The sequence below is a fragment of the Cryptomeria japonica genome, chromosome 1 (assembly GCF_030272615.1).
Source record: "Cryptomeria japonica chromosome 1, Sugi_1.0, whole genome shotgun sequence".
Classification (NCBI taxonomy): Eukaryota; Viridiplantae; Streptophyta; class Pinopsida; order Cupressales; family Cupressaceae; genus Cryptomeria; species Cryptomeria japonica.
Genome location: NC_081405.1, coordinates 351,811,720 through 351,827,709, shown reverse-complemented (window position 1 = coordinate 351,827,709; position 15,990 = coordinate 351,811,720). Strand labels below are relative to the sequence as shown.

Below are 15,990 nucleotides of genomic sequence, written 5' to 3'. Positions count from 1 at the left end.
TCTACTGTATCTTACAGAATAAAAAGATTCCCAGGAACACTTCTACGCTTGAATATACTTAAGACAAAATTAGCAAGCTTCTAATTTTCAGAGGTCAGCTCATTCCCAAGGGTTTTGAAATAATAAAAAAATGATAATTAAGTGAAAACAAATTGTAAATAAAAAACCTTTGCAGAAAGAGAGATGAGATTTCGTTTGGATTATGTCACAGAAATGTGAGAAACCGAGTCGAAATAGTTAGATACCTCGGGCTGGTAATTGATAGCCAATATAACCTCATCGACTCCAATAAGTTTGAGAGCCTCGATCTGCATAAATCAGTAACAGAAGCATACATAAATAAACATACACCCATTAATAAAAAGGTTAATGGAGGTGCAGGGATCGAATTACAGCAGCTAAGTACCTGATGCAAAATCATGGGCTTATTGCCAAAATCAACAAGGGGTTTGGGCACACTCAGTGTGAGTGGCCTCAAACGGGTCCCAAACCCACCAACCAGAATAAGGGCCTTCATAATCTGCTGGATAAATTTTAACACAGAGAAATCTGAGAGTTTGTAATACAATGAGGATACATTATTTCTTGTTCAAATTATTCGACTGTCCCAAGAGAATAAATTCGATGTTGCTTTTCTCTATGAAGTCGCGTACGCTGGCGGAAGCTCAGAATACTATTTTTATTATATATGACTGCGTAAAGCCAACGTAGAAAAGGTCAACATTGTATTGCTGACGTGGAATTTCATAGTAAGTTATTGTTTGTCTTGTTTTGCTTGGTTGGATCTTTCCTATTGGTCAGGCCACGTACTATGGGTTATGATCTATTAATTAAGTTTATAAACATAAAGATAATCTTCTATAAAATTTGACAGGTTTTTAATATGTAATGGTAAAATTGTATGTATAATTTATTTTGATTAGGTTATTATTATTAGTTCATGTCTTAAGTAGGGAATTAATGTTTTCATTTCAAAAAAGAAAAAGTTATGGTAATCGTTCAAGGTGAAAAATATAAGTTTATTTTAAAGTTTCATTTTTCTTTCTATTAAATTGTTTTAAAATTTATTATTTTTTTTTATCAGTTAATTTGTATTAATAGAAAGCAAAATATACATTTGTTGGCATACTCCAAAGTCTGAAATCCAAAAACCTAGCTAAAAAATATAGTAACTAAACTTAAGCCATTTATGGAGTTCTCATTCCACACATCCTACTGTTGACCAACTAGTATTAACAGATTTACATATTTGAATCACAAAAAGTAGCTAAGCATAAAGTAAAAAACGAAAAAAGATCAACTCGCAACTGCGAGTTCCTTGCATCTCCCTTCATTGCTTGGGTCGTCATTGTACATGAAAATAAAACTAGTTAATTAAGTTGTAATTGTCTTGGTTAGTTGGCAACTGCGGGGTGGTAGTTGCGGTGCGACGATTGGCGCTCGCACCCCCTCGGTATCTTTATATACTTCTGAATGTAACTTGTGACGGGGAACGATTAGGAATGGAATAACATCTCTTATATTACATCTGATATCTATGGCATTATTATTCTGCATTACGTGCTTTATGTTTTAAGTTATTCACCCGAGAGGGCAAACATTTAGCGTCGTTGCCTAGACGTACTCGGGAACGGAAGACGTGGATGGCATACGGACACGATGGGCCTACCCGTCGGTGAGATTAACCCAGAGGCCGACGACGCGAAAACGGAACAATCGTCGTAGGACGCAGAGCGTGATGGCAAGAGGCGAAGGGGAAATTGAACCCTGTAATAATCCTAGCACAATGTTGAGATAGATTGTGGCCGAAAGGAAAAATAATAAAAGTTTTTGTTTTTTTTTGTGTACATGGTGTGTGCTTGCTATGTACCAAAGTGATTTATGCCCAATATATTAAATAAAGATAGAAATAAGAAAGCAGAAACGGACAAGTGGGAGGCCGCACAGAGGGTCTTGATTCTGGAACAGCAAGTAGAACATAGACGGAGGCTGAGGCAACTTGCCAAAGGATGACCTGTCGAAGGGTGGGCCGAAGGGAACTAAGGAGGTGTCACAGAGGGTGCAAAAGCCGAGGAAAATTTCTACGCATCGCCAGAACACTGTAGGGTGCGGAGCCACGAAGAGTTTCTGGAGGAAACAAGGTTACGGCAGAATCTAGTCGAAGAGACTAGGGATCAGTTTAGAAACTTATCCCTTACACCACAAAGTGAGGATCACGAGAGGGAGCCAGGAGTGGGTGCGGGCGACAACGGAGGGGAGGACAATCGTACGGTTGCATGTGCCACACACAGTAGGCAAAGCACCGTACCTCCAGTCACCCACGTAGGACACACCACTAGCGCCGAAGGGAGCGACGCACAGACGCAACCACAGCCACCTCTAGGAAGACGACCCCCCTCGATGGCGGGCAAACAAAAGTTGCCTAAATTCAATGGAGATGGCAACGATGACCCCGTACGGCATTGTCGTACATGTGAGATAATATGGTCAGCCAACGGGGTAGTTGACAAAGCGGATTGGGTGGTGCAGTTCCCTGCCACCCTGAGAGGAGTAGCCATTGATTGGTACTCTGATGTGGACAAAAAAAAGGTGGGAACATGGGATGACCTACATAAAGCTTTTGAGAAGGAGTTTCGACTCGTTCGAGATGATAATGAGATTGTGGCGGAGATATTAAGAATAAAGCAAGGAAAGCACGAAACAGTGCGAACATACAGACGGCGGTTAAAGGAGTTACTGGGGAAGATGGAGAACCACCCGGCTGATGGACTAAAGAAGAGATGGTTCGTGGAGGGGTTGCGGTCATCCTTGCGGAGGAAGATGAAAATTGTATCGCCCACTTCATACGATGACGCATACAACCGCGCGATGGATTTGGAAAGTGAAGACAAAACATCGCGAAAGAAAAGGGACAAGTCCTCTGGAGAAGAGGAGTCCTCTGGAGAAGAGGAGTCCTCTAGAGAAGAGGAGTCCTCGGGGGAAAGCAACAGTGACGAATCATCAAGTAAGAAGGTGCAAGCTCTTTAAAGGGATATGCACCATATGTTGAAGGAATTTAAGAACATGAAAGGAAGCACAAGTAAAAACGAAGACATGTGATGCACTAATTGTAAGGAAGAAGGCCACACAATAGGCACCTGCCCGAAGAAGGCCTTTTGTGAGATTTGCCAAGTGATGGGACACTCCATCAAGGAATGCCCATACAACATGAAAACTCGAAGTACGTAAATGAGCCAAGTGTTGTTCGTTGAGCAGGCTACAACATCCGCACTAGCGGGTATGGCCCAGTAAACCAACACAACGGCATCATCTGGAGGTTACCGGGACAACAGACGCGGCGGCGGAAGGAATAACAACAATAACAATAACGGAAGCCGTATTCAGTATGACGCCAAGGGTCGACCAATGATCCAATGTAGGGCTTGTAATCAGTGGGGGCACTTCGTCCGTGATTGCATGAAGGAAGCCACCCCTCAGCACCTATGCCGATGGTGTGGGCCAGACGACCATGAGGACGCAAATTGCCCAAAGGCAGGGGTTAATCTCCTCAACATTGAGAAGGCTGAGAAGACGGGTGAAAAAGAAGTACTAGCGGTCACCCACGCTCAGACAAAAAAGGCCACTTATCCCGACCCCCGTACGGAGAAGGAGAGATTACGGGAGGCAAAGGCCAATATTGAACGTGAGATGACGGTCGAACGATGGAACAACAAGGTGGTGAGTACATCATCCCGTACGGAAGTTGAAAATAACATCATTGGGCAAGTACTGCAAATGGAAGTACCTATAAGGGTAAAGGACCTTCTAGAAACAATGCCACAGTTAAGAACCGCCATTTTTAGTTCCATACAAACCACTACGCAAGCACCTTTGCGTGCCACAGAGGCGGAAGTTCCGGTCAACCCCTCGGCTAACCCAATGTTGTTGGCCTTAAATAGTGGTCAGCATCCTGTTGTAGTAGAGATGGGAATTCTCGGGGCTATCCTCAAAGACACCATCGTGGACGAAGGTTCGGGGGTGAATGTACTGCCAGAGGATACGTGGAAGAAGTTGGGGAAGCCAACACTATGGCCACCCACGTTCAACTTGGTAGGTGCAGACCAGCATGACATCAAGCCACTTGGCACCCTGATGGTCGAACCGGTCACCATCAGAACACAACCCTTCATACTAGATTTTGTGGTAATCCCACTCAAGAAGAAGGGGTACGACGCCATCTTAGGTAGAGGGTGGTTGGTTACAGCAAAGGTGAACCACGACTGGAAAAAGAACACCCTTTCTATGGAGAAAGGGAGGCGGAAGTACACCATTGATCTGAGTACCCAAGTTGTTGACGAGGAACTAACATCATCTTCGAAATCGGAGGGTGAAGGAAAAGGCGACCTGAGGGGCGAAGGACGGGGCTGCAGGGAGCCCAACGATGAAGGGATTCTCAAACTAGGAGAGTGCTCTAAGGATGAGATAGGGTCATTGAACGGGCTCTTCCACTGGCAGATGGAGGACTATGAAATGTTCCAGAGCCACAGGCTTGAAGTAGAGGAACCAAAGCAAGTAATAGAGGAGGTGTAGCTGCCAGAATACACAGAATATTGGAAGGGAGATGCCCCAAACCTCGGTGACATCGATAATCCCAAGATCATGTGTGTCGGCAACAATTAGAACCTTGTGTGGAAGGCCGCAGCCTTCAAAAAATTTATTCTTCTTCTTCTTCTTATGTATGGGAAGGAGATCGTGGTTCCTGTAGAATTTATGGTTCCAGGTCTTCGGATGGCCATTAAAAATAAACTTGCCACCAATGGATCCAAATTGAAACCCTACCACAAGAAGCGCGCAGGGGACCCAAGAGGCCGGAAGGACACCCGAGAGTCCGGAGGGGAAACCGAGAGGATGGAAGGGGACTCGAGAGGCTGGGCAGGCGACTTGAGAGGCACGGGACCAATGCGGGAGACTCTTGGGCGAGGAAAACTAAGAAGTATGAAGGGCGATCCTAGAGATAGGGGACCCGAGCCGAAGACTCTCTAGACAACCAAATTAGGAAATTTAAAAAAAAACACACAAAAAAAAACGTACGGTCATACGAGTCTGTACGACAATTGACCGTATGGCTGGGGAGAAAAAAGAAGAAGAAGAAGAAGAAGAAGAAGAAGAAGAAGAAGAAAGCCACGGTGGAACCACCGTACGATAGCACCACCGTGCGGTGGCAACATCGGTGGTGGGACCACCGTGCGGTGGCAACATCGGTAGTGGAACAACTGTACGGTAGCACCACCGTGCGGTGGCAACACCGGCGGTGGGACCACTGTGCGGTGGAAACCATCGTTGCGCAAGGAATAAAGGCGCGGAGCGCGGAGACATAAAATGCAAAAACGCAGCCCCAACACAAACAAACACATAGTCATACAGTGGAGGGGTGTTGACCGCACGGGAAGGTGGTCGTACGATTGGAGGTGTTAGTGCTATTGTTGATCGTACTGGGAGGTTGTATGGTCGGGGTGCCATCAGGGACATTACAGTGGATTAAAAAATAAATAAAAAATGATGACGACCAAATTGAAAAATCATTCGATGACATCTGGAGCCAGGACACTAAAAATATTAGAGTGAAGAAGAAGGGTTTTGACATCTTAAAATATCACAGAAATGATGCACACCATGGACCCCGCGGGGGCGCTGCCCCTCGACCCCGCTGGGGCGCTGCCCCAAACCCCGTTGGGGGCACTGCCCCCAGATCCCCAGTTTATTTTTGAGCTACAATACACTTTTTTGAGTTGGGTGAAGGGCATCAAAGAAGGCACGGTAAGTGTTGGGTTGTCCCGTACTGTGAGAAAGAAACCTGCAGCTAAGCATTGGCGGGGAAGCCATAAGCCATAGAGGGAGACGGATTTGGAGGTTGTGAACAAACAGAGTCTGAGGGAAGGCATTGCTGACACACGAAGTCATATGACACCAGAGAGTTATTCAGCTCAGTTATCAGCCTTTGGGGAGTGTGATGGAGGATTTGAGGTGTCTCGTAGCCTTTGTGACAGAGGGTTGTGGCCACCTCCGGGCATGAATGGTATGCTTTGAGGAACTTGGATTATGTCTCGATTGGATGTGAGGTTGCCTTGGTGGATGCACAGAGGGCTCGGGAGGAGCTGACCACCAGGTTGGAGGCAGGAGTAGCGCGAGACTTAGCTCAGCGTACCCAGGAGTTGGATGTCGAGAGGGCAGTGCGGGTGGCTATCAAGGACAAATTGGCTAGGGAGACAATATCATTTGAGTAGCAGTTGGTGGAGGCTGAGACTGAAACGCATATTTTATAGACAAGTTTGGTTTAGGCACATAAGGATTGGGCTGTCAAGGAAAAAAAAAAAAAGAAGAACTCTTGCCGAAGCAATAATGGTGAAATCCGCACTTGAGCATCGGATGGTAGCAAAAAAGGGTTTTCAGGCGAGGACATAGCAGGTGTATAAGTTCCAAGCTCGATTGGCATCAGTAGTTCTGTTTAATGTCATCTCTATTTTGTATTAAGTCATCTGGAGATGACTTCTTTTCTTTGGGGGGGGATGATGTTGGCGGCAATATTGTACATGAAAATAAAACTAGTTAATTAAGTTGTAATTACCTTGGTTAGTTGGCAACCACGGGGTGGTAGTTGACGGTTGGCGCTCGCACCCCCTCGGTATCTTTATATACTTCTGAATGTAGCTTGTGATGGGGAACGATTAGGAATGGAATAACATCTCTTATATTACATCTGATATCTGTGGCATTATTATTTTGCATTACGTGCTTTATGTTTTAAGTTATTCACCCGAGAGGGCAAACAGTCATCCTATGGTTCCTCAAGGTCATTCGGGTCGTCATTGTCCTTTGGAGGGAAGCCAATCCACAACATGCACTTCACTAGCCTCTTCCTCACTCCCCTTGGGCACCCTCCCTTCCGCTTGGAGGAAGAGGCAGAGCCTTCGTCTGTCAATTTCTGGTCACTTGGGCCCCATTTCTCCAGTTCCCAATGGATATCTTGCCTCTCCCATGCCCCTAGATATTTTGTAATCCCATGCATCCCAATTTGCATAGACACCCTATGCACCTCCTTATTATAGTTTTCCCTCCAAAGGAAGTAAGGGCAGAGAGGAGGACAAAATTCGCTTGCATGGATCTTGGCCCCATCCAGGCAAACGAAACCACTTCTGTTGTGAGACATTTTTCAGGAAGCTCTTAAAACCCCCACACCATTCCTCCTTCACACAGCTTGTGACAATCCACTTCACCTTCCTCGTGCTTACCAGCTCAAAACACCAGCCCCTGAACATGGAAGCTATGTCTACGTATGTGCGGTATTTATACTACGCTCTTAGGTATTTGTCCCCCAACACTATCTTGAGCCTAGTTAAGAATTCCCTCTCTTAAAAATAGAAGACGTTTGATAATCTTTCATCCGATATTTGGCCCCAAAAGGCCACCATTGGTCTAGACACCTACAAAGAAAAATTTGGCTCCATGAAAGCCAGATACAAGCCACTTCGAAACTCAAAAATGCAATCACCTCGAAGACTGAACACAAAATAAACTATAACATCCCAATCTACTTGAAGCATTTATCTTATCGGGGAAGCTAGGAAAGGATAGGTACCACTTCATGTAAGATATTAATGAGACTCGACAAGCCAAGGTGATAGACTTGTGTAAAAGGTTAGTCACCATTAATAGTCATGCATCGAGTACATTGTGTTTGAAAGAGCCTCCACCCTTGCCAAATTTAAAGGCCCATCTATGGATAACATATCTGCCAAGATTTATGTTGCGATTTCTTCAAAAAATGTAACTATTGGGATGTGTCACCATACCCCCTTCTCCTATCTACGTAGAATGAGGATTTCCATAATAGAAATGAATGCCAATGGTGAAGTTGATCTTTGGGGTGACACATTTTGTGTTCAATGGTTAGCACATTGGTTGAATATGGCCATATGCATCTGATCTTTAACACGTAAGAAACCATTTTTGCATTTCAATAAAGATGCATGTCATTCTACAATATCAATTCTTTTCCACAATGTAAATCCAATAGTTGGACATTATGAGCCTATCTTTTCAAGGATAAGCACATACAATTGCCTTTAAAATATATAATCACAATTGTCAATTGCATATTGCACTGTGGACTATGCCTCAAATGAAATTGCAAATGCATTTGATGCACTTGGACTAAGTCAAGTCAATACATTTGCTTATCCATGTGGTGAAAGAATGTTTGTTGTTGTGGCTTTATTGGCTAATGAACGGTTTGATACAATTTTAATTGCTTTACAATTATTTATGACACAATCTTTAGCCAATGCATTGAGAGTGCAAGGCAAATTTGCATTAGCATGTTTCAACATATTTGAGCAACATACCATAATAAACAACAATTATCTACTTCAACTACAATCACTTATTTCTAAAATTAGAATTATTGAGTACGGTTGCCATTGCACCAAAAGGTCGACCTGTCAATGCCCGCTACAACCACCAGACACATAGAATCCATGGGAGGCGGTTAAGCCACATCGCAAACCCACCACTTGTGTTGCACAAAGATCAAGGGCACACACCTTACAACAATCCCCCCCTCAGCACAAGCGGGGTTTGAACCCATGACCCAGCTCTGATACCATTTGTTGGGTACGGTTGTCATTGCACCAAAAGGTCGACCTGTCAATGCCCGCTACAACCACCACACACATAGAATCCATCACAATCCATTGGAGGCTGTTAAGCCTTGTCGCAAACCCACCACTTGTGCTACACAGAGACCAAGGGTGCACACCTTGCAACAGGAATACCATATGCAAAAAGAAAAGTTGAAGGTTCTAAAATTTTCTTACTATGGCTTTCATACATATTTCAAACAACTATATATGTGTAGTGTCATAAAATTGTGACCCTAGCAATTTTCGACTGCATTAGGGTCCTCACGCACGCGAGATCGAATCCTCTAGCTTGATTGGAGACCGGAGATTGCTCAGCATTCAGAAACAACTTCTTCCTTGGCCTCTGCATCACCCCGTCTGCACTTTGCCCTGGAGAAAGGGGTTGGACAAGGGCGTGGCACCACTGTCCCCCCTTAGACAGGGGCATGGCACACTTTTCCTCCTAGGACAGGGATGTGGCACCCCTGTCCCTGCCCTATTTTGGGGGCAGGACCCTTCCTAGGGTTGCATTGTTGGTTGTGCATCGGGCGGGAAACTCCTGTAATGTCAGCCCGTGATGAAAATCAGATCCACTAACATGTATCTAAGGGGCATTTGTCCTCTCATTTGCATAAGTTGGATAGGTTGGAGTTGGATAGATTCAAGTTGCATAAGCAATCAAGCATTCAAGCATTCTTTTCCAACATTGAGCATTCTCAAGTCTCCCTTCAAGGCTAGGTGTTGCATTCAAGTCAAGGATTCAACCATTGAAGAGGAGATTGATTTCAACATTCAATTCCACATAAGCACTTCTATCAACATTGCTACTACAACCTCCCTTGAGGTGATTTACAATTCAGTCTTTCATTTACATCTACTTGCAAGTACTTTCTTTCATTACTTGGTTAATTCCAAAACTGGGGTTTGACCTAAAGGCAAACCCCCAATCCCAACCCATTTTGAATCTAGTGAATTATCCTCTCCTCTTCCTAATGTAACACGATGAAAAGTGTTTGAAGGGTAATCAATAGTGAAACTCTCATCTCTCTTTGAGGGAAAGGGTAGTATCCTTCTTGATCTATCATTCACCATTTTTCCACCATTACAATATGTATGGTCAACAACTCCACAACCCAAATCCATAGTATATTGTAACTGCATAGAACCAAAAAAAAACATTGACTTAGTTTGCTTTAAACATAGCTTAGGTCATTGTCATTGCGAACCACTTCAAGCAAAATAACAGTTAACATATAATATGCATATAAAGCAACCTATTATTGTACAAGCTAATGCAGTTTCACCTGCATTTGCATCATCTCCTACACTTCAACAAAATTTAAAATTCTCACCAACTACATGGACTGTTGACTAAAATAATTGTAATCGATTAAATTCAATTTGTTCACAAAATATTGAAACAAAAAACATAATTTCTTCGCCTACCACAAGCTCATTGCAACAAACAATGACAACTTTACCAAGTAAAAAATTAAAAGTCACTCACTCATTGCAATGTCTAAAATTTTCCATACGTAATGTAAATAAACAAAAAAAAATGACATAGCCAACAAACACAAGAGTGAAACAATGAGCATCACGAATTTGCAAAACATAGACTCAAACAATTGCAAAATTGCTTGGCATGAATTTGGGAAACCCTCGCTCATTGCAACATCTGAAAGTTGTGATTCATCAAAGAGAAAAGGAACATAAAGATATAGCCAATGAACAAATAGTTCAAGCAAAGCGTAGACATGAACTTGCAGAAAACAATGCAATCAAAAAATATATTACTACATACTTGCAAAGCATCAATGACACACCCACTCAATCGTGTACTCTTTATGAGATGCTCCATTTTCATAAAAACATTCTCAAAGCTGACAATGCATTTGTTGATGCTTTCCCTTTGCTTTTTGGTACAAGCAATGAAAAGAGAATTGCAATAGGGCAGCCTATTTGCAAACAATATATAAAAGCTACTTCATTTGGCAGAGTCCCTACTTTTGCCGCACCATGGAACATAAGACGCAATACACGGATATACATCATTCATGCATTGGCTTCTCTAGAAGAAATACTTGTCTCTTCGCATATTGCTTTTGCACAAATAAGACAACTAGGGTATAAAAGATCACAATATGGCTTAAATGGCACAATCATCAATGTTTTTGTTGATTTTGATAAGGTGCAACAAGCATTGCATAGACAAATGTATGAAACTAGAACAATAGTAGTAAAGTTGAAACGAAAGCTACAATACAAAAATGCATATGCACAAGGCAATGTTAGGCCTGCTTATGTAATGAATGCTTTAACAAGTTTATTGAAAACCCCATTGTATACAAAAGAGAATATCTCCATTAATAAAGATTGGGAAGCTCTACTAGGAAACAAGAAAGAACACATGCATGCAAATATGCAAGTAGAAATAGATATGCATAATGACATGATTGAATTTGACAAGGAGCTAATAATTGAATCACCTATCCATTGGTTTAATGATCTCCATTCAATCGAAGATCTTGATATAACTATTATTGAAATTGCACCAACATAAGGTTTTAAGCCTCTTGGTATTTTCTAGGACACCTATTCAAAAGAAATGAACTTCCCAACTTTGTTCTATGGATCTCCATGCTTAATTGACATTAAAAAAAATTTGTCCTTTCAAATGATAATAAAATGGGAGCCGATGCATAAAGACAATGGCTTCACAACACACATAAAAAAAATAAAAATTCAAAGCCATCAAAATTATTATCCAACAAATTTCTTCATTGGCATGGGTGTGCATAAGAAAACTTGAGTTAAAAGGCAAAAAACTACTTGCAAAAGATGTATGTAGTCCTGCAAACCTAGAAAAAATATTGAGATCTCCACTGGGCTTTAGATAATTAAGGAGTATTCACACATTTCCAGAATATTTAGAAAACATAAGGAAAAACATATTTGCAAGGATAAGACAATTAGGGCCTCCAACCTTCTTTGTAACACTGACAAGTATTGAACACTTTTTTGAACCGTTATGCAAAACATTGGAAGATATTTCTACTAAACAAGAGACCAAGCACAATGAAACTATAGAAGATAGGAACTTAGACTTTAATATAAGAAAAAATCCAGTTCTTTGCAGTCGCTATTTTAACCATAGGGTCAATACATTTTAAAAACCGATGCTAAAAAATGATAAGATCTTTAGCAAAGCGATGGACTATTTTTTGTCACAAAATTCCAGAACCAAGGAAATGAACATCTGCATTTCATGTGATGGGTCAAAGATGCACCTATATATGGAAACTACAAAAACACTAAGATAGAAACCTTTGTGGACAAATATATTTCATGTGATTCTTCATTGCTCGATGCAAATCTTGTCAAAATGAAAACACACCATCATACACAAACTTGTAAAAAGTACAAAACATCCAATTGTCAATTTAGCCTCCCCTTGCTTCCCATGAGAAGAACAACAATACTAGAGTCATTGCCAATTGCTAATCCTACAATGAAAGATAGAGCAAGAAATTTCTTCAAGCAATTGGAAAATAAATACTATACAAAGGAAATTACATTTGATAGTTTCTTGCACACGAATTCCAGATAGATGAAGTAGACTACATATAATATTACAATCAATATTGTCACAAAAAATTGTCATGCTAAAGAGACAACCAATTGATATTTGGATAAATGCATTTGCAAGGAAAGTGCCAACTCTATGGTATGCAAATATAGACACACAATTCATATTAGATGCATATGTTGTTTCATCTTATTGCAGTTCATAAATGACAAAACAAGATAGAAAAATGTCCCTTGCATATTGCCAAATATGACAACAATGCACATATGCTTATGATGAAAAGACACACTTCATACAAAAACTAGGCAATGCATTGCTCAACTATCAATAAATGTCTGGTCGTTGAGCTGTTCACATCGTCCTATCATTGCCATTGCATAAATGTTCAAGGAAATCTGTTTTCATCAATACCGCCCTTTAGAAAGTAGAGTTTTCATGTTGAAAATCCCTAAGCTATTAATGAAAGAACAAGATCATTATGAAAATGTAATGTACCTATCTGCAATAGAAAAGTACATACAACGACCAAAAGCTTTTGACAATGTATCACTAGTTGAATATACAACTTTCTACTCCAGTAACACAACAAAATACAAAAAAAGATAAAAGAAACAGATCATACACTATGTAAAATACAATCCACATATTGATCATGAGAATTATTGTAGAGAAAAACATATATTATATGTACCTTTCAAAATTAGTGAACAAGAATTGCTACTTGGTCATAAAACATGGAGTGCAATATTCAATGCAAACATAATACACATTAAACGTATCAAAAAAATATTCACCCCACAAATTGATTATAGATGGGGTGGCATTGAAGAGGCTATAGTGAAAGCCAACATTAACAAGTATCAAATAATACAACTTGAAAATGAAACAAGTGAAAATAAAGAGCAAACTGAAATAGAGAAATATGACATCATAACTAATCTTAGGCATACAAGAAATACAAAATTGTTACATGCTACTTGCAATGAATTGTTCTCAAAATAGCTCATCCATTTTCTCTTAGCTAACATGAATACTTCAACCTAAGAAGATAGTTTTTTATTACGAAAAAACAAGTTTTGAAGGGACCCGAAACCCTTTACATCAAAATTACATAAGATATATCATTTAAAGCCCAAATAGAACAAAACCATTAGACAAAACCCCATAGGACTGAGAGACAACAAAAACAAACAAAAAAGACCACCCAGCCCACCAAGACAACAAAAAGCCAACGAACAGCCAGCACCGACACAACAATAGAAACAGAAAATCAACCCAATTTTTTTAAATTCTCAGCAACATCAACACTCAACTGATACATCTTCTTGGAATCATTCTTCAATTCCAAAATATCCTGGGGCACTTCAGTGACTCTCTTTTTCAGGCTAGCATGAGTACATTTACCTAGAGGACTCGACTCTTTAGTACTAACAACCACTTCCTTATCCACATCCACAAAAGTCCATTCCATATGAGATTTCTCTAACTTGCTAATTATGGTGGACATAGTTTCAACATAGGCCTTAACAATGTTATGGTTGCTTTCCATAATGCCTCGAAGGGTAGCCTCACATTTGGTAATCCTAGCCTCAACATCCACAAATTTTTTATCACAGATCTCCTTCACCTTTTGGGTGGCTTCCATGTTCTTGGCCATACAATCAGTCATAACTTGCTTTTCGCTTTCAGTCCATAGAGCACCCGTCGAAGCCCCCTCAACCATCTCCTTACCAATACTAATAGGATGAGTACCAACAACAACATGCAGCTTGTCCCCATCACTCACATTAGCCTGCACAACTTCCATCTTGGAAGATAAAGATCGCTACTTGAGATTAATGTTCTTAATCTCATAAAATGCCCACCTAAAAAGTTAGAAAGCCTCTAGAGAGTTGTTCTTGGCAATGTTCAACACATCAAATGAAATCTCATGTTTAGGGTGAAAGTCTTGTGAAGTAAAATCCACTGACTCTTGGGAATTGTGTTCCAAACCATGGGAGGAAGAAGACGCCTCAAAATTCTAAGTCTAATACGGGGAGTCTTGTGAACACTAGAGCTGTCTGAAACCATAAATGTGGTCTTTCAAGATTTCCCCCTAGGTCGTTTACTCGAACCCTCTCCACCAACATCTTAAGCCCAGTTTTAGCCTTTTTGTTGGTGTGGGGGAGGAAATCCCCATCATTACTATCAGTATCCCAACCCTCCGACTTTGAATCCTCACTATCATCAATCTCTTATGCAGAAATGGGAGGGGAGCCTAAGAAGATAGTTGAACAAGGAACAACAATCAATTGTAAAGGATGTACTAATGACAAAGAGACTTGCAACTCAAAATCCATTATACTTGTTCTTGATAGGTGGAGCTAGCACAAGAAAAACCTTTACAACTAAAATGCTCTTTGAAGCAATGGTTCAATTCTATGATAAGCAACTAGATAGCGACCCACTGAAGTATAAAGGCATTATTGTTGCTTCCACATGAAAAGTTGCATTAAATGTAGGTGGAAACACTGCACATTCGATATTCTATCTACCACGCAATTCATCACAAATGTTGTTAGTGGACTCAAACACACTCGATAGCTTAAGCAAAAAACTTGACCAGCTAAAAATTCTACTTATTGACGAAGTGTCACTAATTGGCTGTATAAAGATATATAACATTGATAGTAGACTTCGTCAAATCAAACACACACCAACAACACCCTTAAACAATGTCAATATCATATTTTGTGGTGACTTCTACCAAGCATAACTTGTATGTGATGCTTGGATATTTGAAGAACCAACAATAAATAATGAGAGAGTGCCATACACACTCTAGACCAATACTGTCACATCCTTTGAACTAGGAAGTGTAGTTAGACAAAAAAAAATGAACATTTCATTTCCATACTCAATTGTGTCATAACTTCTTAATGGGTTGATGAGGACATCTCCTACTTGAACACAACATGCTACAAACCCACGCCTAGTTGTTAGAATATTTAATCTTTACTTGGCTTAGGTTTATTTGCATTTTATTTCACTTGCAAATTATTATTGATTTTTTTTCTAACTATTTATGTTTGCAGATTCAAGAACTATTTTAGTTTCTCTTTGCTCTAATCATTTTATTTTTCAATATTGTTTCAATCCTTTATTAAATTTTAAATCTAAATGAAACTTATTTCTGATTCAATATTTTAAAAATAATTTTGCCTCTATAATTTGTAACGTATCTGCACTCTTGGATTTTGCCTCTGTAATTTGTAACAACTTTGCAAAGTTTTCTTCTACCTTTGTAATTTGTAACAACTTTGCAAAGTTTTCTTCTACCTCTGTAATTTGTAAGAACTCTGCAAAGTTTTCTTCTACCTCTCTAATTTGTAACAGCTCTGCAAAGTTTTCAGTATAAAAGATTTTCATAGATATGTAAGTTTTAATAATAAGACAAGATTTTAATTTTGCAAGATTTGAATCTTTAAATGAAATAATCTAAAAAGTTTCTTTACTTTTATCTATTCAAAGTTTTTCATATAAAATCTTTTTAAAGCTTTTAAATAAAGTTTTTTTGAAACTTTCATAAATAACATTTTCTTATAGATATTAAGAATATTTAAAAAAATTAAAACTTATTTTTTTAATAAAAAGTTAGTTTTTTTATAAAGTTTTTATTTTATTTTAAAAGATTCTTTTCTTATACATATGTATCTTAAAAGTTTATAATTTTTTAATAATAAAGCTTTTAATATATATGTAATT

The 15,990-nt window shown here is 39.8% G+C and overlaps 1 protein-coding gene across 1 annotated transcript in view; it reads right to left on the bottom strand.

Moving 5' to 3' along the window:
- LOC131069142 (mannose-1-phosphate guanylyltransferase 1) overlaps positions 1–666 on the bottom strand; it is a 46,168-nt gene extending 45,502 nt beyond the window's left edge. Inside the window, exons 1-2 of the mRNA XM_058004481.2 lie at positions 407–666; positions 246–308 (exon numbers count right to left, since the gene is read on the bottom strand). Coding sequence (XP_057860464.2) covers positions 246–308; positions 407–517 — 174 coding nt within the window. The 5' untranslated portion in view covers positions 518–666. The remainder of the gene's footprint in view (positions 1–245; positions 309–406) is intronic.
- Positions 667–15,990: the final 15,324 nt, after the last annotated feature.